The following is a 26753-nucleotide window of genomic DNA, read 5'->3' on the forward strand; positions in this document are numbered from 1 at the left end:
CGGGGCCCTCGCCAACGCACGTGCCTGCCTGGCCTCAGGGTCCTTGGCTGCACGAGGGGGCCTCCAACTTTGGCTGGAGCAGAACCTTCTAGAAGGCTGGTGAAAGCCCAGTCACGGGTGCCACCCCTAGGGGTTCTAGCTCAGTGGTCCCAGGGCAGGTCTGAAAGTTTGCATTTCTAACGCATTCCCAGGGGGATGCCTGTCGGGCCTGGGGCCACACAGGGAGGACCAGCAGTCTAGACCTCCAGTCTAGAAGGTCTCCATCCCCGGGCCTCCTGCCTGGGCAGCCTCTGCGGGGTCACAGGCTGCTGCACACCGCGAGCCCCTCACGCTCCCCCATCCTCTCCCATTCTGCAATCTGCCTCCTGCAGCCATGTCCTCCCCACTGACTCTGTGACCTCTGAGATGAGAGCTGCTCTGGGTCCAGCTCTCAGGCTGTCACAGCAAAGAGAGACGGGTGAGAAGGGTGGAGGCTGGAGGGGCTGTCAGTCCATCTCCTCCCTGCCGCTCTGACCCTGCAGCGGGGAGGGGCCCAGGGCCACGGTGGAAGCAGCTGGGTGCACACGTCCCTCCACCCCATGGTTCAGTGATGTGAGGGTCAGTGCCCGGGGTTCTGCCCCTCATGTGCAGAGGACGGTTCACACCAGCTAGAGGCGGCACAGACCAGAGCCAGACTGTGGGGATCAAAACCAGCCTCCCTCTCCCCAGGGGTAAACCCCGCCCCTCCCCAGGTATGAGCTCCGCCCCCCACATGTGAGCTCCGCCCCTTGCAGGTGTGAGCCCTCAGGCAAATCACTTACCCTCTCCTGGGGCGGGGGAACCTCTCTCCTGCTAGTGGATGGATCCTGGGTGGTGGCAGCTGCTCATCGGGTTGCCCTGCGCACTCGTGAGTGCAGTATTGGAGCAGAGCCCAGCGCTGGCTGGGGCCGTGTGTGTTGTTGGTGGTGATTGTCATGATGTCTGAACCTCCAGCTCCTCGATGGTAATTTGGGAACAAAGATGGGGTTCTTAGTTTTCCACCCTGCTGCTGTCGTATTAACAGACAGAAAGTGACCTGGCTTCACCCATGGTGCTGAACAGAACGACTCTGCTGCTTCTCATGTTTGCTGAGCATTTGGGGGTTCACTGTTTGCATCTCCTCTGGCTAGAAGGAGGCTCTGTGTGGTGGGAGTCATCAGGCTTGTCCACGCCATGTCCCAGGCCCGAGGACAGAGCCTGGCCTCAGGTGCTCACTGGCCACCCACAGACGGGAGGGCATTGGTAGGAGGAGGCTGGTTCTGCCATTGGCCCTGGTGGCCTCCCTGAGGCACCACCAGAAGCAGGAGGCTGGGCTGAGTGGACCCTGGGGAGCTGCCTAGTCCTTTCGTGGCCACAAACGTTTTCCTCCCTCAGACTGGCTGTTCAAGCCCCAAGTAGACACAGCTTCACGGGGACTGTTCACATGGACTAGGGGATTCTACACATCCATGTCCTGTGGTTTCTTCCCATGAGCAGAGACACATTTGGAGTCAGTCAGGCTCACAGTGCCTGACATCCGCTCCCCAGCTCACTGGGCTCAGACCTCCCACTTTACAGCAGCTGCCAAGAGAAACCTTGGCCTACATTTCCACACTCTTCCCCCTTGTCCACTCACTTGATCTCTTGTCTGTCCATCCATCCATGTGCCCAGCCATCCATCCACCCAGCCACTCAACCATCATCCATCCATCCATCCACTTATCCATCCATCTATCCGTCCACCCATCAATTCACTTATCCATCCATCCATCTACTTATCCATCCATCTACCCACTTATCCATCCATCCATTCACTTATCCATCCACCCACTTATCCATCCATCCACTTATCCATCCATCCATTCACTTATCCATCCATCCATCCATCCACTTATCCATCCATCTATCCATCCATCCACTTATTTATCCATCCATCCATCCACTTGTCCATCCATCCACTGATCCATCCATCTATCCATCATTCTGTCCACCACTGCAACCACCCACTCACCCATCCATCCATCCATCCATCCATCCATCTAGAGAATGTTTCTTGAGCATCCGTGTGCCCGGCATTGTGTTAGGTGCCAGGCATGTAGAGGTGACTGGGGCAGACGTGGTCCCACTCTGGAGGGGCTTGCACAGTCATGGGATAAAGAGGCTTCGAGTTCTTCTTGGCCCAGAGCCCCTAAGGAAGGCTGTGTCCCCCAATTCTTCAGCACCAAACAGGCTTTGAGGAGAGCAGGTGCAGGCCCTGACATGACGCCCCTGCTCCAACCCCTGCCCAGGGGCACCATCTGAGGTGGGCATCTGGTGCCCTCCTGACTTTGCCTCTTGGACGGTGGGGCCAGGGCCAGGGAGAGGCGCTACGAAGGAAATAGGTTGGCCTGTCAGCTGGACGGACAGAAACAGATTTCCCTCGGGTGCTTGAGTATTGCAGGAAAATCGCTGTGTCCTTTCTGAGCAAGGACAGTGATTTCGTTCACAGGGCTGAGGAACAGGGAGGAAAGTGGTTTGGAAGCCGGCATCTGTGGCGCGTGTGCCCCTGTCAGGGCTGTCAAGTTATTTTAGGCCCAGCTCAGGGACCCAGGCACAGACGCCCTCGGGCGGGCGGCAGCGGACACCCTGGCAGGCTCTGCCGCCGGCTTCGGAGAAGGCAGTTTCGGGATCCCTTCCCCAAGGTTGGGGGCTCGCAAGGGCCTCGCCCCCCTGTGACGTCCAGGTCACCCTTGAATAAAGGGCGTGTGCTTTCCATTTGGCCATTCGCAGAGCACAGGCTCACAGCGACCTGCCCCGGCCAGACGCCGGGATGTGCTGGCCACCCCACCCCGGCCCTTCCCTCTCCCGCCCTCCTCTTTCCCTCCGTCTTGTCTGTCAGTCCGCGTCCACCCTGCGACACACATGCGTCCCTTCCAGACACATTCCTCAGGGGCACTTGTGCCCTAAGTCTAGAGGGTGCTCAGCCGGCGACCGGGGCCCGCTGATGTTTACTGAACCAGGAAGAGAAGAAAGGTGGGGGAGAAACCAGCTGCGAGCCTGGCCCCCAGGGGAGCAGTGCCCCCAGGTCTCTGCACAGCCCCCAGGGCGGCCCCTGCATCCCCACCGGGCCGGGGCTCCCCTGGCCCTTCCCGGCTCAGCCGGCTGCTGCAGAGCCTCACCCTCGTCACCGTCATCAGAGTACTCTGCCTTCCCTTGGGCCACACGAGGAGGCCGTTTGCCAATTTAAAGTCACCTTTTCCAAGCTTGGATTCATTGTTAATTATTGTGGTCACTAAGAGGAAGCTCCCTCTTCCTTGACCTGAGGACCCCTCACTCTCTTCTCCTGGAGGCCATGACGTCAAGGCCGTGACCTGTGCTGTGACTTCCTGCTGGGACGTCCTCCCAGCTGTGAGCCTCCGGCACCTCGGTCTCCACACCTGCTTCCACCGCTCCGGCCCGGCCCGGCCCCCCTCCTGGTGCGGCTGCAGCCGGGTCTTCCGGGCTTGTTTCTCCTGCACCTTCAGGAGTCTCTCCGCTGAAGGGCTGTGTTCCCCACGCCACACGGGGCCAGGCTCAACAGCTCCAGGGCCTCCTGCCGCGGCCGGGCCTGCTGCTCCGACTGCCCACGGCACCTGCATGGACCTGCCCCCGCTCAGCCCCTCACCTGCCCCCATGGCCGCAGGGCTTCCGGATCCCGGTGCAAAGTGGAAGGCCCGGGCCCACACCCACACCTCGTGGAGCATTTCAAGCTGGGGAGCGCAGAGCGTTAGGACTAGCAGCGGCAGGTGGTCCAGGGCACAGAGACCGCTGCTCCAGGGAGCTGGCATCACCTGCCCCCTCGGCACACAGTTCCCAAGCTCCTCCTCTGATCTTGGGCAGAAATTTTCAACCCACCAAGGTCTGAGACGTTGGCTGGGCTGCGGCGGGACCCCATCCCCCACCCACGCCCTCCCCTGCGCTTTGCAGACACCTCCGTCCTCCGGCGGCAGGTGGGTTCCTTTTGCCTCACGCGGCTCCAAGCCTTGCCCAGCACCAGCACCCAGAAAGGGCCAGCATCTGCGACGGCAGACAGTTCCATAGCAAGCGGGGTCACAGGCCGGCACGGCCCCCTGCCAAGGGGGTGTGCAGCCCACCCCGGCCCCACCCAGCCGGTGAAAGGACAGGCCCCGCCCACTTGCCCACACCAGGTTGGGGGTTGGGGCGTCTGGGGGGCTCGCCACTGCCAGATGCTTCCACCCACGTTCCCTGCGTTCCTGCCTCAGCCCTGAGGTCTCGGGTTTTACCCCACTTTGAGGGTGACAAAACAGCCACACGGGCGTCACCAGTGTTTATCCAGTGCTTTCTGGTGCCAGGTCTGGAACACGCTGCACTGTTGGTTTTACCGTCCTCATTTCCCGTCTTCGGGGTGAGGAATAGCCAGCCCGGTGCCCTGGGCACGCAGGGCCTCCCCTCACCCCAGGCTCCGGCCTCCTCCTCCCCTGTGGGCATGGCAGGTCACTGGGAAACGGGACCCCACTGCAGGAGAGCCTGACCCACTTTCCCCACGGCCAAGGCAAGGCTTCCCCCAGCCCCCAGTGGGTGTGCGCAGCCCGGACGGTGGGGGTGAGAAGCCTTTTCCCGGAGACTTTCTGCGGAGCCAGCAAATGTCATTGAACTTTGGGGGGCGGGGCAGGGAGTGGGACAGTGGACACAACACCCGGTGGCTGCGTTTCCTTGTTATTTGCGCTTGGGCTGCTCCTGCCGCCAAAGACAGCGCCTGGAACCAGCGGTGTGGCTTTAGTTAAGAGATAGAACTTTAATTTTAGATCAGAATTACTTTTTTTCAAAAGCCCCTCGACCTTTGACTGGGCACGTGACTGGGGGCTGCGTGTGACAAGATGAAGGCTCGCCTGGCCACCGTGGAAGGCAGCGTGGCAGAGCTGCACATCCGCCCGGGACGGAGCAGCGACAGGGGACACGGGCAGCCGGCTGAACCACCGAGCGTGTCTCTGGATTGTCAGTCTCGGCACTCGCAGCTGATGGTGCCGCGTGCACAGCTGCGTCTGCGTGGCCGTCTTCGTCGCCCCCAGGAGTCGTCCTCATTTGTCTCCTTACTACAACGCAGGTTGCCTCCCCGGGAAAGCCCGCGAGACTGTCCCCAAACACAATTTGAAGGGTAAAATCCGATCATGTCGGAACCAAACCAGAACGCTGGCGTCGGCACAGTGAGCTCCGCGTCCCCCTCGGGCCGGCCTGGAAGTCCGACTCCCCCAGATCCCGGGGGTCTGGGGACCAGCCGCGGGCGGCTCTCCTGTGGGCACCCTTGGCTGGGCGCTGTCGTGCCGCAAAGGCTGAGCTCTGATGTGTCCAGCTTCGAGGGTGACATGCTTTTTGGCAGACAGATGTGAGCTGGGGACACTAGAGTGTGACAGTCACAGCTTTGGCATGGAGAGACCTTGGGCAGACTGCTTCCATGCCCCCAGTGTCTGTCCTCCACCCTGAAACCCTGGGGCCCCGTTGGCCCCACACCAGCCCCGTCTCCTGCCGGCAGGGTCAGCCGCTGCCCGTCCTGAGTCCTGTTTCTGAGGTCTCTGCTGACGCCTCCCGGCCTCCCCCGCCCACAGGCTGCAGCCACCACACCCCACTGATGAGTCACTTCTCTTTCTCAGTCTCCACCGTCCTCTGGGTGGACGATACTCTAGGGTCCGGCCCAGGGCTGGGCACTCGGCATTTACTGAGCCGGTGGGTGAAAGAACAAATCCAAACGCAGGGACGAGTCTGAGCAGCCCTTCTGGAGCCTTTGGCCGAGTTCAGGGAACCTTCCCTTTTTACCTTGAAGACAGCTCCATCTGAAGCCCTTGCAGCCCCCTCCCCGGGCAGGGGCAGGAGGGGCTTCCCGGCCCACCTGTCCCAGGCCATCCCCTCTTGGACCCCCCCATTTCCCATGTGCCAAGCCCAGGAGCTAACGTGGCAGGGCAGGTGGCCTGCACGTCATCCAGGTGAGCCCTGCTGCCGGCCCAAGCTCTGGCCTCTCTGCGCCCCGACAGGTCTCCTCCCGGGTCTCCCCTGGGGTCAGCCTCTCGGCGGCAGCAGCGTAAGCCCCCCCCACTGGGCACAGATGGCTTCTCTGCAGCTGCTGGGGGTGGTCAGAGCTCCCATCTCGGGCGGCGCCTGCTCCAGATGTTTGAGAAGAACACTCAGTGGCACAGGGACCGGTCCCAGCAGGCCCAGGAGGTCCGGGGTGGGCCGAGGCAGGGGTGTCCCCGGGGTGGCTCTGGGCTCTGACATGCCGTGCTGTCCCCCAGCTGCGTGCCCACGCCGTGGACATGAACGGCAACAAGGTGGAGAACCCCATCGACCTGTACATCTACGTCATCGACATGAACGACAACCGCCCCGAGTTCCTGAACCAGGTCTACAACGGCTCCGTGGACGAGGGCTCCAAGCCAGGTGAGCCCTGCGCTCAGGGAAGTGGGCTGGCGGTCACTTCCCGGGGCCCCCTCGGGCGCTGCGGGGTACGGGGCAGGCAGGGCCTGGGGAGAGGGGCCCCGACGGCCGGGGAGGGTGGCTCAGCCCCCACTGCTGGGTGGCACCGTGGGGCTTGCATGTGAACACACAACACACCACGTAGCAGGTGTTGACCGGAGGCCCTGTCCTCACAGCCCTCAGGGTCCAGAGGGGACACAGGGGACGTGATACACATGAACGAAACAATTGCAGGGACGGTGGTCTCTGAAGGACAGTCCTGGGCTGGCTGTACCCCAGGGCCGCCCCTCTCTGGGGGCTGAAGCATGAGCAGGAGCGGCACCCAGAGAGGGGCTGGGGTGGGCTCACATCCTGCGGGGAGCCTGGAGAGAGCGCGTGCCAAGGTCCTGGGGCAGGAGTCAGGTCAGAGAGATGAGGCCTCAGGGCCTACACCTGGGGCTTGGTTCCCAGCACAGGAGGAAGCGAGAGAGGGCCAGCTCCCCGCCCAGGTGAGCCCGCGGGGCCGGGGCCTCTGTTCCCCTCGGAGCTAACCCCAGAGCCCGTCCTCCCACGGACTCCAGCCTGGCACCAACGGTGGTGACTGCCTTACCGTGCCCAAGGGCCCGTGTTAGGGGAGGGCGGTGTCTTGTGACTGTGCATCCCATAACCACCAAGATACGGGTGTCCGTCCCCCCCTCCGACAGCGAGGAGGCTCCACCCTGACAAGGGGCAGCGAGCTGCCCAGAGCCCTCGGGCACGTGCGGGGGCAGGGCGTGCAGGGGGGTGGGGAGCGGGTGCGGGGGAGCCCGGGCGTCCACACCCCCAGCACGAGCTGCTGCAGCCCAGGCCCTGCAGGGCCCTGGTGATCGGTTTGGGAAGAGCAGCTCCTGCTCTGCCGCCTCCCACGTGGCGGTGGGGACAGGTCCTCCTTGGGACAAGCCTTTGCCAGCCTGGGGTGGGCGGGGCGAGATGAGGTCACTGAGGGGACCCCTGCTGGGGCCATGAGACAGAGCCACAAAAACGCAGGTAGACTTGAAGTCCAGGCAGACGACAAACTAAGTACGTCCCCAGCACCATTTGGGACATGCTGACACTAAAACGCATTCCCCGTTGATCTGCACGTCACGTGTCCCCGGGTGTCCCGTCCTGTAGCCGTGACCCAGCCCTGGCTCTCTGACCCCGCCCAGGCCGGGAGGGTCCGGCCTGTGGGAGGCCTGTGGCGCTCCGCGAACTGGAGGCTGCCTCTGGGTTGAGGTCGGAGCGCAGGGAGCCCAGAGCGGGGCAGCCCGTTAGCCTCGTGCCCAGTGGGGCCCGCGGGGGGCTCGGCCGTGCCTGGCTCCGGGACAGCAAGGCAAAGATCTGTCATCACTTCCCGCGACTGGAGGTGGCTGCCGTCGTCCTCTGCAGGGGCTGCTGTTTCAACAAGGCGAACCGTGTCTCTGATGGATTGCGTTTCAGCGTCACTAGACACGGCGAGTCCCACGGCACTGAGGGGACGATGTGACATCATTTCTGCCGGAACCTTGGGCCGCGGGTCCCAGCAGTCCCTTGAGAGGCAGGCGGTGGGCGGGCAAGTGAGCTGCAAGCAGCCGACGGCAGGGAGGGAGGCAGCCCGAGCCCACCTGGACGGTGGCTGTCGCGGGGACCTGTCTTGCCTCACGGAGCTGCGGCCTGCCCTGCCGAGACCCAGGGCGCTATTTAAAGGCACCTGGGTTCTCCTGGCCTTTCTGTCACAAATCAAACTTCCCAAGTCTTACTTTCTAAAAAATCACCGGCGAAGGTCGTCCCAAACATGCAGCTGGCTTCACGAGTTCGGATGTAGACGTCTCCTCAGAAACCCCGGGGGCTTCAGCCTGGAGCCCTTGGCCAGGCCCCTCCCTTCCCTCCTGGGCCTCCCAGGACTGCGCGGGTGCAGTGTCAGCTGCGTGCGCCTGCGGACGCCGCCGTGGGCCCCCCACGCCCGCCCTGCGCTCCCGTCCTCTCAGTTTCTTCTCTTCCACCAGCGAGTTACAGAAACAGAAGGTTCTACACGGTGCTTTGCGGGATAAGAAAGCCACGGCCAGAAATTAGTCACCGTTCTCCGGAGGAGAGGCTAATGACGGGTTTCAGATGCGCGTTCTAACAGCAAACAGATGGGGAGAGATTAAATATTGACTCAGCTGAGAACCTTGGAAGGTCTGGGGGCTGGTGGGGACATGAGCAAGCAGACGCAGGGCCCGGGATCCCACGAGGACCTTCGGTCGCCCCACATGCCACCCCTGGCCCGTCGATGGCTCTGCTGGGCTGGGGGGTGTGTGGACGGGCTCAGACGAGCGCCCACCCTGCCACCCCCGTCAGACCCCGGGCTGCGCAGGCCGCAGAGAGAAAGGCGGTGTTCTGGCTCACGTGGCTGAAAAGCCCAGAGACGACGGCAGCATCGGGTGCAGCGACATCTGAGGCCGCGTTTTCCCGAATCTTGCCCGCCGGTGTTTGACTGCGCTGTCCTCTGTTGCCGGGTCCTCCGCGGTGGCCTCGGAAGCCGCAGGCTTGGCTGTGATCAGCTGCGCAGCCCCAGGGGACGGGAGCTCGCCCCTCCCAAGAGTCCCCACAAAAGCCCCAGGGCAGGTTCTCTCTGGTCTGTCCCCAACCCAGGGACACACGCTGGGGCAGAAGGGTGGCAGCAGTTTTGCCACAGGAAGGGGACATCCGCCGTCTCTGTGAGCTCCTGGCTGTCTGCAAACTCTGGGCAACTGATGTGCCGCCGCGGTCCCTATCAAGGGGTCATTTCCACCACGGGCCACCCTTCCGTGGCTCGGAAACCGACCTGAGCCTCTGAGTCCAGGTCAGCGGGATGAGGCCCCGCTGGGTCACCGGCAGGCAGGTCTGTCGTGCAGGTGTTTTCCGTAGAGAAATGAAGTTGTGTTGATTTCAAGTTCACCAGAAAGTGGAACCAAAATTAGGTTTTTTCCCCCAAAAAAGGGACCACCTGAAATGGCATGGAAGGCCCGGGAGGATTTTGCCCAGTGCTCAGCAGGGCCTGAGGTCCGTGGGGTGTCTCAGGGCCCCGGGGGGACAGGAGCAATCCCAGCTCCCCTGCGCTGGGAGCCACGGCCCGACGGGCTCGGCCCGCGAAGGCCGGCCCTCCCGCTACAGAGATGGTCGCGCCGTCGTCACAGAAACGCGCTCTAGGGCTCGCCCGCCGCTGCTGGGTGCCGGCAGGTTCAGAGTCCTCCGCAGGGATCAGGTCACTAAATGCCACAACAGCCTGCGAGGCCGCCACTCTTATTCCCCACCGTACATGTGAGGAAACAAAGGCAGGAGCAGGTGAGGAAGGACGGGCAGCTGCCGGCAGGTGAGGGCGCGATCTCCCAGGCCCTGAGCTCACTTCCAGACACTCTGGAAGCCGCCTGCCCTTCCCGCTCTGCGTGTCAGGAATGCATTTGGCTGGAAGTCACAGAGTCCTGACCACAGCAGTGGGAACCGGTAGAGGCTGGGGTGAGAGCCCAAAGCCTTCAGGGCCACCTCCGCCCCACATTTCTCACCATATGGTCACAAAATGGCTGCTGCACCCCAAGCATCATGTCCACCATCACCATCAGGCCAGAAGAAGGGGTGGGAAGAAGGGCAGCGTGTAGCACGGGTCGGTTCCCCCAGGAGTTCTGTGCGGGTGTGCCTTTCTGGGTATGACGTGGGCCTCTGAGCGGGGTGCTGCGGAGGGTGCAGGACGGGAAAGCACGAGCCCCACCCTCAAGGACCCCACGGTCCGGTTGAGCAACCCAGAGTATATGTGCTGTGCACGAGCTGACAGTGCTGCACACCCGGGAGAGAAGCAAACGTCCCAGACCCCTGGGCCTTTGCACGTGCTGTGCCCTCAGCCTGGAACGTCCTCCCCTGTCCTCGAGGGGCTGGCTCCTTCCCCTCCCTCAGCAAAGACTTCCCGCCACTCTCCCGAGCGAGCCCCTCTGTGCCCTGGGATTCCCCCTTGGCACTCGGTGACACGTTTAGCCAGTTGCTGCCTGGCTCCACCACGGGGCTGCCAGCTCCCCTGGGCAGAGACCCATCTGGGAGCCTAGCGAGGGTGGGCTTCAGCGAAGGCCCAGCCTCAGCCTGACCAGCGGGCGGCTTGGGAGTGTCAAGGAACCCCCACCCGTGTGCGGGGGTCATTGAGGACCTCCTGGGGGGTCCTGACCCGGCAGGCGGGGTCCACACAGCTGCAGAGCGAGGCCGGGTGGTCGCCCCAGGGCGGGAGGGCGGCAACAGCCCACCAGGTGCTCATCCTGCCGAGCCCTCAATCACTCCCTGCCTGTCACTGCCTCCCGTGACTGTCACTCGGAGCCTGCGATACAAACTCGCCCCAGGGTGGCACCCGAATGACTGGGCCGTCCTCCCCAAACCAGCCTCGGTCCTCCTCCTCCCGCCACCCCCCCCCCCCGGCCGGAGGCAGCCCAGGCCGGTCGGTCTCCCGGCATTTCTCAAACCGCCCAAAGAAAGGCACCTTCGTATGGATGGGTTTTAACTAAGAAAGGCTCTAATTGGAATTCACGGCTCTCCCTAACCCCTTGTAACTGTGCCGGGGCCTACATTATAAATCTTGGAATTAATGTCATTTTAAAATATTAAAAAGCAGAGAAATCTACATGCTGCAGATGAAGTCAAAGAAACCTTCATCTATACAACGCAGTTTTTGCTTAAATAGATTATTCCATTAGTGGGCCCGTGTATTTATTTATTTTATTCTGTGCCGGTGGAAGTCCCCCCGAGATTAATGCACAGATGGCACCAGATACTTGAAAGTCATCTGAATATTAAGAATTTAAATCTTTAGGCTCAGTGATTTGAGCAGAAAGCCAATTATGGGGCTGAATTAGTTTTCAAATTAAACTGCAATTTAAGGCTTGTGAAATTAATCCTTTAAGGCGCATGGCAGCGTTTGTACGCGAGTTCCGAGGAGGGGCCGCCCTGCGGTCCTGGCGTCTGCCCCTCACCTGTCAGCACGACGGCTGGAGGTGTCGGCGGCTCCTCTGCTGGAGCCGACCCGCGGCTTCGCTTGTGAGGAAGAATTCAGGTCTCTCTACCGGGCAGAAAGAGGCCGGAGGGGCCTGCACAGAAAGCCCTGGAAAGATGGTTTCCTTCTGGTCCTCCAAGCCCCGGGTCGGGGACTCGACCTTGCGCTCCAGGTTAGCACAGATGCGGTGAGCGTGGGCATCCCTCAGCACAGGGCACAAGCCAGGCTCGGCCGGCCACCTCCTTCCCGCCCACGGCTCCGTCCCGCAGATGCACAGCCACCGTGGCCTGGGGCACCTGCGGGCAGCTGAGTGGTCGCTGGAGACGTGCGAGGGTCAGCAAGCCTGGCCACGCCGGCCCCTGCGGCAGACGCACCGTCCGTGGAGGCCTGGCCACGCCGGATGCCCCTCAGATCCTCGGGGGCAGCTCGCGAAGCAGGGCTGAGGGGGAGCGTCTGTCCCTTGGGACCCTTGGGTCTTACCCAGCCGTGATTTCGCCCACTTCCCACCCCACGGGCGATAAAGCCAGCCCCCCGCCTGCCCTCTAACCCCCACCCTCCCGTCTGGGCTTGTCCGTCTGCTTTGTCACTGGTGTGTGCACAAAGCCACGGTGGCGTTTGGCACGCAGTAGGTGTTCGGTAGGTACCTGTGGAAGGCCCTGTCTGCTCTCGGGAGCCACGTCAGCGTGGACAGTCGAGGTGAACTCCTAGCAGTGGACCTGCCGAGTGGCCACGCTGCACGGGCGTTTGTGTAGCTGCCACCACACTGCCTGTGGGAAGCCGAGGCTGTCCACTGTCCCCAGGCGCCGTGGGGACTGCCAGTTTGCCATGTCATTGCCTTTAGGAACCATCATTATTTTAAAATAGTTTTTGCTCATTTGGCATGTGGAAAATGTCTTCCTCTCATTTCTTTGATCAATAATAAAGTTGGTTTTGCAAGAAGGAGCAGGAGCCAGGAGCCCATCCGTGTGAAGGTTGCAAGTCCGGCCGTGGCGGGAGGCCTGCGGGGGCGGGGGCATCACTGGTGTTTCCTCTCCGCTTTGTACCTTTGGGATTTTCCGGTGAACAGGTGCCAGTTATTGTGAGTGTGTTTTATCTTTGCAACCAGAAAGAATTATCAAAAATGTATCATTTGCTTTTAAAAAGCAGATTCCTGAGCTTAGCAAACGAAGGCGGATGCTCAGATTGAGCGTGTTTTGTAATTTGCCGGAAAGCAGCAAGCAGTTCTTGTTGCCAGTCAGTGGGATCCACGCTGCCCCCCAAGGAGGGGCCCACCGTCCACCCTTCCCTGGGAAAGGCAGGGGCACCTTCTGGGGACAATGTCCGTCCTCAGGGAGCAGGGAAAGAGAGAGGCCACTGGGGAGATGGACAGAAGGGACACTCCAGGTACAAGCACGTCCATACACACCCTGTCTCCAGAACATTCTCTGGGAGCATGCCAGTTTGACTCCGAGCCCCGGATTTTAAAGCCCTGGTCACCCTTCCTGAAACCTGATTTCCTGCCCTGCCAGTCAAGGAGTCAAGACTCTGGGTTGGAAGCCGGGGACTTCTTGTCAAAGGACTTAGGATAAAATTGAGCCCAGCTGAGGTGGCTCCTTCCCCGTGCTCAGTAGGCCCCTGCCCCTCCCCTCCCCTCCCCTCGCCCTGGGGGCAGCCGGCTGCAGGGAGCAAGAGAGCCACGTGGCCTTGGGTCAGAAGCCATTACCGCCTTGGGTTAATGAGCAGCTGATGCCGTGAGAGCCCTGCAAGTGGCTCCTGGTGAACGGCCCCTCTCCATGGCCTGCCCCTGCCGGGGTGGCCGAGCTCTGATGACGCCGTGGCTCTGGCTGTCTCGGCACGTCCAGGCCTTTCTCTGTGTGGAAGACATTCTACCTCTACAACTGCAGGAAGCACACAATGAAAACGGGGATATTGTTGCATCCATCAGATTTGAGGTTGTGATTGTTTTTAACCAAAAAGCCAGCAGAGACTTGGAGCCCTGAGCGATGTCGGTTAGGGCTCAGTGAATGAGCGTGAGCCGCGGAACAGACCAGCTGCTCAGGTTACACTGGCGGAGTTTCCACACTGGGGACTGTGGGGTCTGGGCCCGGGCCACCGGCTCATCCCCCAGGAAGGGGTCCATCCACTTCGGAACCCTTCCCAGGGCAGGCAGCCTGAGGACAGGGATGCAGGGATGCTGCGGAAAGGAAAGAATTTGGTCCAGGGGAACATCTTACAGCCATTGGCTGTGGGCAGGACCTGGCAGGAGTCAGAGGGGAGACAGCTGGCCCCCTGCCTTGGGGGCGGCATCCAGCGGGGCAGGTGCACCGAGGGGTGACAGCGGAGCAGGCAGGGTGCACTTCCGTTCTGCACAGACGGCGCCGGGGGGATGCTCAGGGACCAGCTCCACAGTGTACGGGGGACGTGGGGACTGGAGAGAGAAGCGCAAACGCCTCAGCTCCCAAACCTGTGAAACACCCCCTGTCGCAGTCGGGGCTGTGTCCTCCTCCCCCCGGGCTGCCACCGTTCCTGCTGCCGGGCTGACCTGGGGTGGGTAGGGGCAGATGTGTAGACCTGTCTAAGCCCCGTGCTGTGCTTTGGGAAATCCCAGGACAGTGTAGAAAAACCGCCCCTCAAACTCAGAGGGGCCGAGAGACCAGAGGATGATGCGGACACGACCCCTGGCGAGTGAGACGAGCTCACTAGCGGTCACTTCCCAGCGCACCTGCCCCTGGGCGGCTCAGGAACTCCTGCCATGGAGCTTCTTACTGGCAAAGTCCGCACCTTGCCACCCCGTGGTGTCGCTTTAGATCTCTCCCCGGTGAGTCATGTGAAGTTTTTACATGTGTCCCACAAGCGCAGGGCCATCGTCACACGCTGTCACACACCCCTGTTATGTGCGTCATGTTATAATTGCCCACCGGGTGGGATTTTAGTATGACAGTTAGCTAAAGGGAGCTATAGGACAGCAAAGTTGTCACCAGGTAGACGAGCCAGGTTCCAAGATAACCGCTGGGCTGGCAGAGGTGCCCAGCACTTTTTGGGTGGCTCAGCGCGTTCTGCCCTGAAACAGCTCAAACCGGCCTCGCGGGTCAGAGCCGTGTCCTCTCCCAGTGTATTTGTGCTTTATGTAAGCGCTGTGTGTACTTACTGTGTATTTACAGGAACTGTGCTTGTGTACACCGTTCCTCACACCCTTCTGCACTTCTGATCTGCCCTCTAGGGTCATTGTCCTTCTGCCTGAAAAATACCCTTACTATTTACTTAGGGTGGATCTCCAGGTGATGAATTTTTTTGTTTTCTCTAAATATGTGTTTATTTCACTTTTATTTTAGAAAGATTTTGTTTTTCACTGAATAAAGAATTTCAGGTTGTTCATTATTTCTTTTTATCCCAATGTTTTCCGGCTTCCATTATTTTGATTGAGAAGTTAGCATTAAGTGTTACCATTGCTACGTTAAAAGCTTTATGCCCTTTTTTAAATCCCCAGTTGTTTAAAATTTTTCTTTGGCTCTGGCTTTAAGCAGTGTTGCTACGATGGGACTGGCTGTGATTTTCTTTGAATTATCCTGCTTAGGGTTGACAGTGCTTCTTGAATCTGTGGTTTAATATCCGTTATTGGTTTTGGAAATTGCTCAGTCATTGTCTGTTCAAATGTTGCTTCTGCCTTTTCTTTCTCGTTGGCCCTTTGGGATGTGCATATTAAGGTCGCATGTGTTTTGTGCACTGTTCTGTATTGCTCTCGTGTGGATATTTTCTTTTTTCTTTTTTTTTTTTTTTTTTTTTTTGAGACAGAGTCTCGCTCTGTTGCCCAGGATAGAGTGAGTGCCATGGCGTCAGCCTAGCTCACAGCAACCTCAAACTCCTGGGCTTAAGCAATCCTACTGCCTCAGCCTCCTGAGTAGCTGGGACTACAGGCATGTGCCACTATGCCCGGCTAATTTTTTCTATATATATTTTTAGTTGGCCAGATAATTTCTTTCTATTTTTAGTAGAGATGGGGTCTCACTCAGGCTGGTCTCGAACTCCTGACCTAGAGCGATCCACCCGCCTCGGCCTCCCAGAGTGCTAGGATTACAGGCGTGAGCCACCGCGCCTGGCCAATATTTTCTTTTAATGTATCCTCCGATTAGTTAATTCTCTCTTTAGCTGCATTTAATCTACTATTAAATTCATTTAAGTTCTTAATTTCAGTTTTTTTAAATAGAGTTTTCCCATTTTATTTTTAAAATGATTTGTAGTTCTGTGACAAAATTTTCTGTCTTCACTTTTTAATTCCCTGAACATATTAAGCTAAGTTGCTTTTGACTTTTAAATCTGCATCTGATTATTCCATTATCTGAATCTCCTTTGGGTCTGTTTAGCGTCTGCTGTTTTCAGTCAGATTTTGTCTTCTCGTGTGGTTAATTAAGCGCCATGCGTTGTGTATGAAAAACTGTAGAAATAATTCGAGGCTGTGTGTGGCGTTATCTGTCTCCAAGGAGGATGCATCTTCGCTCCCAGTAGGGACAGTAATAATCTCAGACCTCAACCTGCGTCTCCTTAATTGAAGTTGAGCTTCTGCCGGGACTGTTTCTTTCCAGATCATCCTCGCTGCCAAGGTGCTGCCGTTTTGCGGTTTAACCCAGAGACTACAGGGCTTACCGTGGCTCCTCCTCTTTGGCAAACCCTGAGCTCAGTTTTTTATTCCCACTCCCTTAAGTCCGTTGAAAGTTCCATGCGGCTCTTCAGCCCGTCCACGGGCAGTTTCAGCAAATGCCTCGGAGAACAGACGGCCCCAGGTGCCGGCTCTGCTCGCTACCAGTCCCACAGATTCTTGCCACTGGGTGGGTCTCTGGTGCCTTTAAACAGATGTTAGTAGTTTATATTTTGTCCAGTTTTTCTGGTTTTCCTTGGGAGGAAGATTAGTTTAAAACAACATAGTCCACCATTTGCTAAAAACAGAACTTTCTGGATTTCTTTTAAATACCGAGTACCTCCGGGGAAATTCTGTTGATAATTAAATTCATTAAAATTGGGTTTACACACAAGTCTTTGGGAATATATCCATTTCGTGAAGTAAGGTCTAGTTGGAGATGTTTTTTATGAGGGCTTTTAAGAAACACAAGTTCTCAATTTTTCCCTAGAAGACACTTAATAAAGATGTGATGAACGAGGGAACAGGTGTCTTGGTGGATGATCCCTGGGTGCCGCTTCTTGGTCTGATTACAACCCATTTTCTACAAAGTCCAGTAAACAAGTGAGCCTGGGCGCTACGCACGCTCCCTCCCCGGTGCCCCTGGCTGCGTCTGGTCTATCTGTGTGCCTGTCCCAAACACGTCAACTTGATCACGTCACTGCCCTGATGAAAACAGGCTTCCCTGTGGTCCTAGAGTGAAGTCGAACACTCAGCCTTGGCCCAGCCCTTTCTGGCTCAGACCTGAGAGCCCTTCCCTGCCCCAGGGCCTCTGCCCTCTGCCCTCTGCACCAGGCCTCGTCCCCCGCCCGCCCACCCCCTTCATCTCTTGGGGGTCTTCCTGCTCCTGCAGTCCCCCCTTCTCCGCCATCCCAGGTGTCCGTGTGTGCGTGCATGTGTGTGTGCTTTGTTCCCTGCAAAGCGCTTCTCAGGACGTCCTTCCTGCTGTCTCGTTGCCCCTCACTAGCACGCAGGGGCGGGGCTGGTCTGCCTGTCCTCACCACTGCGTCTCAGCAGTCACAGCACGGGCTCAGCCGTAGCCGTGGAGCGCATGTCCCCACCCAGTGGGGCACCATTCAGCCATGAAAAGGAATGAACCTTGAAACCGTGGGCTGGTGGGAGAGTCGAGACGCAGACAGCCCCGGGGTGCAGGCTCCGTTTCTGCAGTGCCCGGAACGGGCAAATCCATGCAGACACAGGGCAGACTGGCGGCTGCCAGTGGCTGTGGGAGGTGGGGGGACTATTAATGGGGACAGGTTTCTTTCTGGAAAGATGAAAATGTTCTGGAATTAGGTTCTGGTGATAATTCCACAACTTTGCAAATATGCTAAAAACCACTGACTTAAACACTATAAAAGGGCAAACTTCATGGTGTATGTGAGTTATACCCCAATCCAAAGTGTGTGTTTGTGGAGTGAGGAGTGGGTGGGCCTGGCAGCATCCCCTCCCATGACATGGACAGCCTGGTCCCGGCCACATGCCCCTTGCAGACGAGCACGTGGGGCCTGTAACCTCCCAGCAGGAACAGGCAGGAAACAGATACACACCTGTTTAAATGCAAGTGGGTGAGGCTGGAAAGGGGGAACGTTCGAGGCTCCATGACTCAGTCCGGGGGTCTGGGAAGCAGTGTTGGGGCTGAGTGGGAGGTGGCCAGGTGGGGAAGTCTGAAGAATGTTCCAGACATGTAAGGATTGCACAAGGTCCCGAGGCTGGCGTAGCCAGAGCCCTCACCTCACGCACACGGGGAGCAGCACCCTCGGGGCTCTCTGGGGCCCCCAAAACAGCAGCAACCGTCGGCCAGGGGAGGATCCCTTTGCGTGAGGAGGCGACACCTGCCCGGGGTGTGCGTGTGGGGACAGCAGCCTGCATGCCGGCAGTTTCCGTCTGAGCCGCTCTCTCCGTTCCAGGCACCTATGTGATGACCGTCACCGCCAACGACGCTGACGACAGCACCACGGCCAACGGGATGGTGCGGTACCGGATCGTGACCCAGACGCCTCAGAGCCCATCCCAGAACATGTTCACCATCAACAGTGAGACGGGAGACATCGTGACGGTGGCGGCCGGCCTGGACCGGGAGGTGAGGTGGGGAGGGGGTTGGTGGGCCGCCCAGGCCGGATAGTCTGGGGGTCGGGGCAGGGGAGGACAGCTGCGGTGGCACAGGTCAGGACGCTAGCGGGAGCCACCCAAGGTCGGTCCCCTGCAAGGGCTGGAGGGACAAGGACTCGGCAAAGCCAATTCTCAAGTGCTCACTGCCGGCTGCTTTGGGAGGTCACTCAGCTGGTGTCTCCCACAGGGTGGGACACTCAGAAAAGCAGGGACAGCCTCCAGGTTCTGGGGGTCCCACCACAGCAGAGCTCCGGGTCTGGGGTGGCCTGACGGTCCCTCTGGGGACCTGAACACTCACAGCTGCCTGGAAGCCGCTGTCCCCGAGCCTGGCGTCTTCCCAGCGGACCATCGTCCCAGCTGCTGCCGCCCTCCTGTGACAGTGTGGGTCCAAGGGAGCCCACAGCCCCGGCCACTCAGGGACCTCCCCCTGCTGACCAGGCCCCAGGGGGGCCAGCCGGCTGCCAGACCACCTGCAGAATGTTCCAAGGAAAAATGGTTGTTTCAGAGCTCATGGATCAGAAGAATTGACACTGTTAAAATGTCCACACTGCCCAATAATTTACAGATTCAGTGAAATTCCCATCCAAATCCCAACATCATTTATCACAGATCTAGAAGAAATAATCCTAAACTTCATATGGAACCAGAAAAGACCCTGAATAGCCAACGAAATCCTAAGCAAAAACAACAAATCTGGAGACGTCACATTACCGGACTTCAAATCATACCACAAAGCCGTCGTTACCCAAACAGCGTGGCGCTGGTGTGAAGGAGCACACAGAGGCCGAGGGAGCAGAACAGAGAACCCGGAAATGAAACCGTGTAGCTACAACCAACTGGTTTTTGACAAAGCAGACAAAATCATACACTGGGGAGGGACCCCCCTATTCAATAACTGCTGGGAAAACCAGACAGCCACATGCAGAGGAATAAAAGTGGATCCCTCTCTCTTGCCATATACAAAAATTAACCCCAGATGGATTAAAGACTTAAATGTAAGGCATGAAACTATAAAAACTGTAGAAGAAAATCTCGGAAACTCTTCTGGACATTGCCCTAGGCAAAGAATTTATAACTAAGACCCCAAAAGCAAATACAGCAACAATAAAAATAAATGAATGGGACTTAATTAACCTAAAAAGTGTCTGCACAGCAAAGGAAATAATCAGCAGAGTGAATAGACACCCTACAGAATGGGAGAAAATATTCACAAACCGTACATCTGACAAAGGACTGATAGCCAGAATCTACAAAGAACTCAAAACAGATCAGTAAGAAAAAACAAACAACCCCGTCAAAAAGTGAGCAAAAGATATGAACAGACTCTTCTCAAAAGAAGACAGACTAATGGCCAACAAACATGAAAAAATGCTCAACATCACCAATCATCAGGGAAATGCAAGTTAAACCACAACGAGATGCCACCTTACCCCTGTCACACTCGCCAGTATTAAAAAGTGAAAAAACAATAGTTGTTGGTGAGGTTGTGGTGCAAGTGGAATGTTTATCCACCGTTGATGAGAATGTAAATTATACAGCCGCTACGAAAGCAGCGTGGGGATTCCTCAAAGCGCTAAAAGTAGACTCACCATTCGATCCAGCAATCCCACTGCTGGGCATCTGCCCAAAGGAAAAGTCATTTTGTAAAAAAGACTCTTGCGCTGAACGTTTGTCGCAGCAGAATTCACAATTGCAAAGATGTGGAATCAACCCAGGTGCCCATCAGCGGATGGGTGGATAAGGAGAATGTGGGGTGTGTGTGTGTGTGTGTGTGTGTGTGTATGTACATGCTCCGCACCACGGAGTACACTCAGCCATAGGAAGGAATGACATAGTATCTTTTGCAGCAAACTGGAACCGGAGACCATTATCCTGAGTGAAGTATCTCAGGAACGGAAGAGCAAACACCACGAGTGCTCACTTACACGTGGGAGTAAGTGAGGGACACGTATGTCCCTAAAGGGCAGCCATGGACATCGGGCACCAAGGAGGGGGGGAGGCTGGGGGTGAGGGAGAAAAATCGACCCGTCGGGTACGACGTACACTATTCCGGTGACGGGTACACGGAACAGCCTGACTTTATCCACGTCACACAAACACTGTACCCCCTAAATGTTTTAAAATAAAATAAAGCCATTAGAGGTTGGTTGACAGAGATTTGTGAAGACCCCTCCCGCTGCTCCCCTCCCCGTCCCCAGCTCCTCCTGGGACCCTCCTCCCACTGCCACGGTTTTGCCTTTGGCCCTGGGTGGAAGGAATGGAAGTTGCCGAGAGACGTGGGGGGCTCTGCTGGGGGTGTGAGCACCTCCCGCCATGCACTGGATTCCGGGCAGGTTCGCGCTGTCTGTTCCCAGCTGCCCGCTCATCCCTCGCCAGCCTCCCAGGGAAGATCTGAGCCGTGGCTCGTGGTGACCACGCTTGGAGCAGAAGCAGCGTGGCCCGACCACTCGCCCGGCTGGGGTGTCCAGTGACACACAGGCAACACCAGGTTTCAAGACAACGGCCCTGGAGCCCCCCCTTCCAGGGATCAGTGAACCAGCTGGGCGACCCCAAGCGACCCGTGGGCCCTGCCCGGCTGGGGCCCAGTGGAGCTTCGCTGGCCCGGAGCCAGGTTCTGCCTCGACCCGAGCCCGGGCCTGTCCCCTTCCGCCTTGCCCTGCCGGGCGTCTGCGCGGCCGGACTGGAGAAGGACACATCAGCAGGGAAAGCTCCTTTTCCTTTTTCCCCTTTTCAGCAGGTCTCTCCCCGGCCCTTGTGCAACAAGCCGTCTCTGGGGAGAAAGCGCCGCGACACTTCCTCTCGGCACCAGCCCCGTCTGACGGAGAGAGGCATCTCGAGCAGGGAAAACCCACAGACGTAACTGGCACCGTGTCTAATTAGGCAGAGCTATGTAAATCGAGCGTTTCTACATGATTAAAATGTCAGGAGAGACTTCGATAAGACACGAGCTGTTCGAGAGTCTCTCGTGTGCCTCCTCAAAGACGCTCCTCTTGCCAATCCCGGCCACCGTGCGCTCCTTCCTAATGGGAATGTTTGTGTCCTAACGAGAGGGCACGCACACCGCGCCAGTGCCTCTCTGCAGGCGCACGTGGCGTCCCCGCCCGACGCTGTCCTCGCCCGCGCTGTCCTGATTGCTGTGCCGCGTGGTTCCCAGACCCGCTTCCCGCCGCTCCTTGATGAAGATGATTTCGTTATTGGAAACTCAGTCCACGGTGACAGTCACCTGGTCAGGAGGGGACTGCCGGGCCACGCAGTAACTGTCTCACTTGCATGGACCCACTGGCCTGTCTCCCACGGCGCCTGCACTCCCAGCCCCAGCACCTGATCCGAGGCCCCGATCACACTCCCACGCGCTGAGAACCCCGGTGCTGAGCGACCTGAGAAGGGGACGCCCCCATCTGCTCCTCCCAGCGCTCAAAGGGACAGAGGTTCCAGCAGTGACAGCCCAGAAAGCCCCTCGGGGCAGGGTGGCAGGCAGGAGGGGCACGTGGGGGCAGCGCTGACCAGAGCGGGGCTGCGGAACCTCCCAGAGCAGTGGCAGAGACTGCGCTGGGGCTGGACCCGGTGTGGCATCGCTGGGCGTTCTGGCCGCCCAGGCCGGCACGCTCTGCTCGGGAGGCTTTGATGCCTTTCCAGGGCAGGCCGGCGACTGCATTATTGATGGACGTTCTCCAGAATGCACATGCTGAGCGATGGGCAGGTGGGTGAGAGCCCCAGGGACGGGCCACTGCGGCTCTTCCCTCCTCTCCAACTTGGAGATGGCCACATCGCTTTTTAATGAACTCACTGCGGCTCCAGGGCTGACGGTGTGGCCGGCGCCAGGGACATCTGCCCTGTGCTCTGCCCCCAGCGGGAGCAGGGAGGGCTCGGCTGGCCGGCGGGGGCCCTGCTCAGGACATTGACAGGTGGCCAGCAGAGTCCCACACATGTAGGGCTGCCCGCTGCCCGCCAGCCACCACCCAGGAGGGTTGGCACATGGCGTGGAGGCTGCATGGTTCAGAGCTGAGCCCGGGGTCGTCTGTCTGTCCCCCGAGGCCCGGGAGGCTGCTGGATTCTGGAGCACAGCACTCACCAGCCCGGCCACCAGACAGGCTCGGGGGCTGTGCCGCGTGCAGGCCCAGCACGAGGGGCTGGACCCCTTCTCGTAACTGCCCTGTCAGTTAAAGTCAGACCGACTCACGGTTCTTTCCCGACTTGTGTCCCTTCCAGAAAGTGCAGCAGTACACGGTCATTGTTCAGGCCACAGACATGGAGGGGAACCTGAACTACGGCCTCTCGAACACGGCTACCGCCATTATCACCGTGACAGATGTGAACGACAACCCGCCAGAGTTCACCACGAGCACGGTGAGTCCCTCCTGTCCACACGGGGACGCCTGGCCACGCCGGCCTCTCTGCAACCGTCTGGTGGGAGCTTGACGCGTCCGTGGTACCAAGGGCCTGGGCAGCAGGGGCTGGGGTGCAGCTGGCTCTGCTCCCGGCATCTGCAGCCGGAGAGGCCGGGGCTCAGCCCAGGGGTCCCCTGCTGTAGGGGGGGCTCTGTGCTCCAGTTCAGCCCAGCGCCGACCGACACCCGGAGAGGCACCTTTGTGAGGTCTGGCGGGGCCAGTGGTGTTTGGGCTGACGTCACAGCCACTTCTGGAGGCGTGTGTGTGGCTGCGTGTGCGGGGACCTCCTTGGGGACACCCCATGGCCTTGGCCTGGGCAGGCCTGTCCTGCATGAGGAGCCTGGCAGCCCTCTGTGGCCTCTGCAGCAGAGAGGGGTCCACTCAGCGCGTCCCACTGCAAGTCCACGGTGGGCCCCAGGCCCACAATTCACAGGGGCCAAACTCTGCACTCCCGGGCTCCCGCTTCCTTCCTTCCTGAGTGCAGGGCCCAGCCCGGGGCCCCTCCAGACGGCTGCAGGTGCTGGGCTGGGACGTGGGGGTCAGCAAGGGCTCCCGGGGTGCTGGGGTCTCGAGGTCTACTCTGCTCCTACAACCCTGTTCCCCCTTCTCTCCCCTCGAGGGCGGAGTGATGAGGGGCCCGTGTCGGTGGTAGTCACGGTCATGATGGTGCCAGCCCATCTGTGCAGCCCCATCAGGCATGGCCGGGGCCCCGGGCCAGCCCCGTCAGGGTCGGGACCCAGTGGAGGGTTTGTCACCTGCCCAGAGCCACGCAGCCCGTGGGGAGCACTGGGATTGGACCCCAGAAACTCTGCCGCCAACAGAGGGAGGAGACCCTCCTTCCCCAGGGCAGGGCTCCCGGAGGGCGGGTCGGTTTGCCAAAGGCATCACAAGGCCGCCGCCCCTCGCACACGCAGCCCCTCGACGCCCGGCCACCCCAGCCCCGTGCCCAGGCCCTCGGCCCGCGGGACCTGACGGAGGCGGCAGCCGTGGGTGCACAGCGCCATCTCGTGGGAGGAAGGCAGATTGCGCAGAGGGAGCCGCCAGGCCGGTGCAGACTGTGCCCCGGACGCAGCCCTCGTGCCAGTGGCCTGAGAGGGGGGCGCTCGGTGTCTCGCTGGGGCTTTGGCGTCTACTTTCTGTCCTCCAGCCGGGGACCAGGGGGCAGGAGAGGCTCATGGCCAGCGCCCCAGGGGGTCTGGACGCAGGGAGCAGCAGCCACACCGGGGCCTGGGAGGACGCCATTGCCCAGGCCCCGATCCCGGCAGGGCTTCGCCCACCGCTGGCCGCAGACCCGGCTCTCCTTCCTTCCTGCCCCCAGAGAGGGGCCGCAGAGGGTGTGCCCAGCAAAGCCTGGTCCTGCAGCCCCTCTGTGATGACCACAGGGCCTCGTGGCTGCCACCGAGGATGGTTCATGCCAGGCCCACTGGTGCGTGACCTGGGCCAGCTGCTCCCTCCCAGAGCGGCCTCGGGCGGCACCATCTACCCGGCACCTGTGCCAAGGAGCCAGGCGGGTCCCACACGCAGGCGCAAACCCGCTCCCGAGCCAGGCCCGGGGTGTCACTTGCGGTGGTCCGGGGGCGGGGGGCCCGCGGTGCACAGAACCATCTGCAGAGTCAGGGCCTCAGACGGCAGGGCAGGGGCTCAGGGACCGGGACACACCCTTGTCCCGGTGCCTGCTGGATTCTGGCCACCGGGCTGTGGCAGCAGCGTCCACTCTCCTGACCTCAGGGCCCTCCCCGGCTCCTCCAGGAAGCAGCCTCAGGACCACATGGTTGCCATGGAAACCAGGGCGGAAGAGTCCAGCAGTGGGTCTGTCCCCAACAGGAGGAAGGGATGTGGGGTGCCGTGGCGACCTGGGGGTCAGGGGTTCAGCCCAGCCTTCCTGGAGAACCACGCCAGTGTGTGCTCAGGAGGCATTTTGGGGAGCCCCCGAGCCCCAGCCTGCCCCAAGCCGGGTCCACGCCTCCGTCTCCCCACCTGAGCTGGGGCTCTGTGCCCCTAAGGCCGTGCTCACCTGCCGGGCAGGCGGTCCCGCAGAGAGCCGGGGGCCACAGTTCTGGTTTCTGAACTCAGGCCCAACAGAAATCGCCATCGTTCTGCTGGATAGAAAACTAAGTTTCAGAAATTGAAATTAAAGTTAAATAAAATGCAATTTAAATTTAAATAAAATTTAATTTTAATTACAAAAATATAAAAACATCACGTCCAAAGGAGCAGCCACACTGTGAATTTTCCATCAGAAGCAAACGTGGAATGAGGGGACCGCAGTGGCACGTCCCGGGCCGGGGCTCAGACCGAGCCCTGCTGTCCACTGTGCTGACTGAGGTGACAGACGCCTGAGGCCCAGGTGAGGGAGGCACCTCCCTCCCAGGTCCGTCCCTCCTCAGCACGGGCTCCGACGCCGTCGGCAGGCGGGGGCCTTGTCAGGACCAGCGATGGGCCCCGGAGAGCAGGAGGGGAGTGAGGAGGACGGCAGGAGAGCCGTGTTTCTGCGAGTGGCACCTGCTCCCGGGACGGCGGAGCAGAATGGGGCCGTGAGCCCCCGGGGAGACGCCGTCCATCACGCGCAGACGCGAGGCGAAGCCCCCGGTCTGCGGGGTCACTCTCGGGAGATACCGAGTCACTGCGGCTAGTCTGGCTGCGAGAAAACACGAGACGGGACGGGAGGATGGACGGGGTCACTCCAGCAGGAGTCGCAAGACGAGGCCCTTCTGGAGGGCGCCTGCCGGGGCTGCGTGGAGTCGCGAGGCCGTGGGTCCCAGCTGCCACGGAAACAGAAGCAACCACCGATCCCACCACCGATCCCACCTCGGAGCTCAGCGTTGCAAAAGGCGTTTCGCAGGGCACGTGCATTGTGACTGCTGTTTTCTGCAGTGGCATAAACAATTAACAAACGAGAGGCTGTGTAAGTGCGGCCGTGCGTGCCCTGGAACCAGGAGGAGCAGCCCCTGGGCCCTTCTCCAGCCTCAGAGACCCCCGGACCACAGGCAGTGCCCTGGGCACCCACACTGGGGCCACCCCCACCAGGACAACTCCTGTGCCCGTCCAGGGTGCCGGGAACTCAGCCTCATCCACGCCACGGCGCCAGGGCAGGAGCGGAGGAGCCCACCCTCAACTGTGGTCACCGCAACAGCAGCTGGGCACAGTCCGGCAGTGCTGTGCCGAGAGTCCTGCAGGTACCGGCCCACCGGCCCCCACCCCCCAGCTCACTGGCCCCTTGGCAGCCTGAGAGCAGGTCCTTCCTCCCCGTTCACGGAGGGGACGGCTGTCTCTTAGGGAACAGGGACGACTGGTGACAGGGGGCCACATATGCAGCTCTGTACAGGGGTGTGGGTGGCCTAGGCCCCTCAGGGTGAGCCCACCCCTTGCACCCCTTGATGGCTCCTCCCCAGCCCCAGTGACAGCCCCAGGGCGCTTGTGAGACGCTGCAGGGCAGAGAGGCCAAGACCCTGCCTGGGTGAGGGCAGCCGGGAGGGGACAGCCAGGCCCTGCCCCAGCCACAGTGGGGGACTGGCTGGGGTGCAGAGAGGGGAGGCCACAGACAGAGGGAGGAGAGACAGACAGGAACAGACACAGAGAGATGGAGATATTGAGAGATAGAGACAGGGACAGAGAGAGACAGGGACAGACAGAGAGACAGAAAGGGGAAGGAGAGGCAGCGCAGTTAGTGGCATCGCCAGGGACAGCCACGCACTCACATGGGAGGTGGCTGGTGCCACTGGGGGTCCCAGGCCCTCTCCTGAGGCTGCACCACCCCCCGTGTGGCTATGGGCAAGTCCCTTCCTCTCTGGGCCTCGGCTTCCCACCGCCTAAGGCCCTGCGTTCTCAGACGCCACAGCTCCGTCACTCAGCTGTGTGACTGCAGGCAGGTCACTCAGCCCCTCTGGTTCCCATCCCTTACTACACAGCGGAAGCCGTGGGAACCCCTGAATCGCAGGTTGCTGAAGGTGCCGCATCTCAGGGCCCGGCATGCAGGAGCCCGACGGCTGGCCGGGCACGGGTGCTGGGCTTCTCCTCCCCGAGGACAGGCCCCCAGGGCCGACACAGGCACCTTGGAGGTCCTGGGTCCTGCTGGACGTTGTGTGGGCAGGTTCTGTCGCTCAGGACCTCGTGAGAGGACACTGAGCCGGTTTCCCCGCACACTGGCACTGTCCTCGCCCAAATCCTGCTCCGCCTAGGCCTAATCTCTGGCTGACGGAGG

At 60.0% G+C, this 26753-nt stretch overlaps 1 protein-coding gene across 1 annotated transcript in view; it reads left to right on the top strand.

Moving 5' to 3' along the window:
- The window catches only part of CDH4 (cadherin 4), a 342817-nt gene that overhangs the window by 294739 nt on the left and 21325 nt on the right, over positions 1 to 26753 (top strand). The window contains exons 6-8 of the mRNA XM_045528912.1: positions 6261 to 6405; positions 17963 to 18135; positions 22374 to 22511. Coding sequence (XP_045384868.1) covers positions 6261 to 6405; positions 17963 to 18135; positions 22374 to 22511 — 456 coding nt within the window. The remainder of the gene's footprint in view (positions 1 to 6260; positions 6406 to 17962; positions 18136 to 22373; positions 22512 to 26753) is intronic.

This window comes from Lemur catta, chromosome 17 (assembly GCF_020740605.2).
Source record: "Lemur catta isolate mLemCat1 chromosome 17, mLemCat1.pri, whole genome shotgun sequence".
In the NCBI taxonomy this organism is placed as follows: Eukaryota; Metazoa; Chordata; class Mammalia; order Primates; family Lemuridae; genus Lemur; species Lemur catta.